The 3,358-nt window shown below is 42.0% G+C and overlaps 1 protein-coding gene across 1 annotated transcript; it reads right to left on the bottom strand.

Moving 5' to 3' along the window:
* Positions 1-361: 361 nt before the first annotated feature.
* sult5a1 (sulfotransferase family 5A, member 1) lies at positions 362-2,530 on the bottom strand. Its single transcript, XM_076155878.1, has 6 exons — positions 2,335-2,530; positions 1,930-2,144; positions 1,721-1,847; positions 1,516-1,613; positions 1,026-1,206; positions 362-853 (listed from the first exon to the last, which is right to left on the bottom strand). The coding sequence occupies exons 1-6, from the start codon at positions 2,471-2,473 to the stop codon at positions 717-719; spliced, it is 897 nt and encodes a 298-aa protein (XP_076011993.1). The 5' UTR covers positions 2,474-2,530; the 3' UTR covers positions 362-716.
* Positions 2,531-3,358: the final 828 nt, after the last annotated feature.

Raw genomic sequence — 3,358 nt, 5'->3', positions numbered from 1 at the left:
ATTGATCACAGGTGTAACGATAAGAGTTAATCCTCATCGCAGACGGTTGATTCTCCGCCACTTATCAGAGCTCATCCCTGCGGTCACACTGTGTTCTGTACTGATTAGATCAAAGCGACACATCAGGACATGGCTGCCCTGTAGATTAAAACCTTTGACCCGTCCTTCCTCCGCTCTGTTTGGACGTTTCTCTTATATAACCGTCGATTTCTCTGCTAGTGTAATTGTCTTTTTAACCCTACAAGAAGCTGATTTGAGTAATTGATGAGAGGATTATATATTTATTAGACCACAAAGTACCGAGCACTGGGTGTGTTCTGTCTGTCTCTCAGTAGGATTACTCCAAAAAGTACCGAACCAATTTTCATAATCCAAGGGCGAGCCCGTTACATTTTAATACCATTTGTCATACAGTTCAGAGTTCCTTGGGTCTGTCCAGCAGTCGGTAAAGGCCACACACATTATTGCATCACTAGATTTCCCACCATTGTCCCACCTGGACAAATGTGCTGTAACCGAACCTGCTGGACATGTGCACTTTCCACCAAAAGACCAATGAATCAACAGTAAAAACCTTGTCAATATGGTACAATCACAACTTCAAGTTCATTATTTCGGCTGGGTTTACTATAAATAAAACTTCTAATTCTGCAAGCTTCCACTCTTCACACTGACTGAATAACTCTTGATCCGGCTCTCTGAAGGGAATCTGCTCCTTAGCACACACACTCCTCTTCATCTTGCTCCGCCCACACAGACTTTAAGGAACAGTCCTGCATCCTGGTCCTGTAGACGTGTTTGAAATGTTGATTCTGCTCATCTGTGAACATCGTCTTCCAGTCACCAGTCTTACCTGGGTGGGAAGCAGGGAACAGGTACAGTTAGAAAGTAGGATGGATGTAAAAACAAAACAAAGACATAAAAGCTTGCCACATCTGTGACCTCTTGAACAATAGGATGTGATGTGATAGGATGTGACTCAGCAAGGACATGAATGAATCTACAGGAAACAGAAGAACGCCCACCTTTCCTCATGAAAGAGCCTTTGCTGTGGTCCATTATCTCCGCAGGGACAAGAGTGTAGTTCACCATCTTGTTGTCTCTCATGCTGCTGAAGCTGCAGTGTTTCATGCAGTTGTTGATTTCCTCCTCCAGCAGGGGACACTGTAGGAAAGAGCTTATCCGCTTTATGGCATCATGTAGGTTCTGATGGCAGGAAGAGATGTTAGTTTTGGTAGAAATTTGCTCAAATAAAAATCTGCATGGCTTCTAAAAGATAATACTTGATTTTGTGATGTCTACTTTAACAATCAATATGCAGATGTTGCTTTAAATATCTAAGTATAACATTTGAAGTAAGTTTAAGTAAAGTTGTATTATTTTTCTATCAAAACAATTTAATTTATTCTCCATCTTACTGGCCTGCATTTGAATTTTAGAACCGAGCAAGATGAGTGAAAATAATGTGTTAAACATATCAGCTTAAAGGCAAAATGGCCTGATTGTTCTCATTACCTGTGACATCTCTTCATAGGTGATGTGAAGCAGATTGTTCATGGTGACGGTCTGACTCGTCCAACCTTTAACATGGTCGAACCAGGAGCCATAGCACACTGCAACAAATGCGTGGGGTCATATGTGAGGCTGTGGAAGTGAACCTGGCTCCAATCATCCAGTCAGCAACAAAACTACATTTCCTGTCTCGACTTTGTCAACTCACTCTTGCCCTCCAGAAAATTAGAGAAAAACTCTTGAAATGTGCCGGCCTCAGGTAGGAAGTTGGCCATTTTATGGAAGTGGTAGTAAGAAACCAACACGTCTTTAGGGTTTCTGCTCACGTAGATCACCTGTTAGATGTCACATAGCAACAGTTAGAACACCTGGAATCTCTGAGTGCTGCAAACACACAAACAAACATATGAACTTCACCTTGGGCTTGGAGTCCTGAAAGGCAGGGCCCAGCAGGTGGTGAGGCAGGTGTGTGGTGATGACACGAGGTGAGGAGGTGGGTGAGGCCTCCAGTATTGGAGCACAGTAGTACTGCTCCAACCAGGGCGCCCGGGTCCAGTTGGGGATTGCTTGGGAGAATTGTGGGTCCCCTTTGCTGCAGATGAGAGTCACAATCTCCTGCACCCATGTGGTGCCTGGTGAGAGAAACACAAACAACTGTGAGATACTTCACAGGTTCCCTAAGATGAAAAAGAAAAACTGTTCTGTTGATTCCGTGAGAGGAAATACATGAATTTTAAAACTTACTGTTCATTTAAAAAATGTTTAAATATGTGAAGGGGAATCGTTCATATTTGACATTCTAATCGATTCTCAACATCTTACCTGACTTGGGGTAGGAGGCGATGAGGACGTCTGTGTCCTGGAAGGGGAATCTGATGGCCAACTGCAAGCAATCTTGGGTATGCAGGTGTCCAGGGAACATGATACCATGAAAGGTTTCCATGACATCCAGTCTGGCCATGTGAGTCCCTTAGCTGTTCACTCTTCTGTAGTTCTGTTTCTGTCTGAGGAACCGGCTGAAAACCAGACAGCCTAAAGCTATTTGTAGCCAAAAAAACAGGAAACGTGAGCCCGGCCTGTTGGCCATCAGTCTGTGGGTGTTGCTGTCAACCTGAACGATAAGGTGAAGTCACACAGGAAGATACTCAAGATGAAGCAACAGAAAGGCACAGTGACACAAATGTGGTTGGAAAATATGATGTCAAGACAGAGAGGAACAACTAAATTTAACAATCGGAACAGAAACCCTTATTTGACAGTAGTAGTACTCGTCATTTTGTAAATTTTTGAATTTAAAATGATTTTATTTCAAGATATCTGAACTCATTTCTAGTGTTTAATTAGTAGAGAAATATATTTTAGTCAGATACAATAACTATTATTATTTAAATATCAGTTTTTGATGACATTTAATGCAAATATTCCGTTAATGATACGATCTAAACAGATGTATAATAGATGTTGAGTGTATATTACTTTATATTCTTCTCAGGCAGGCTTCACGCACCTGTGAATGAACGTGTGAGTCACAGTGAGTTTCTGTGTTTAAGAAAGGAAAATGGAATTTACAAGTGAAATGTAACTTGTAATCTGGCACGTCTACTGAAAATGCACAACACATGAGTTTTGTCAGCCGGTAGGAGCTCTGAACATGTGTGACCAATCACCATCAGTCATCAGGTTGTGCTTAAGAGTTGAACATGTGTAGCAAATGTGTCTTTTTCTTATCATATACATTGTAATTGACACCCTACATCTGTGGGAAAATGGTCCTCTGGCCCAGCACAAGGAAGTCAAACCCACAACCTCCTTGCTGTGAAGCAACAATGCTGAGTTTTGCGTCAGA

Source organism: Genypterus blacodes, unplaced genomic scaffold, assembly GCF_046128005.1.
Source record: "Genypterus blacodes isolate CSIRO-AG114 ecotype Tasmania unplaced genomic scaffold, CSIRO-AGI_Gbla_v1 ptg000067l_1, whole genome shotgun sequence".
NCBI lineage: Eukaryota > Metazoa > Chordata > Actinopteri > Ophidiiformes > Ophidiidae > Genypterus > Genypterus blacodes.
Note: the sequence above shows the minus strand (reverse complement) of the source record. Positions and strands in the feature narration are given on the sequence as shown.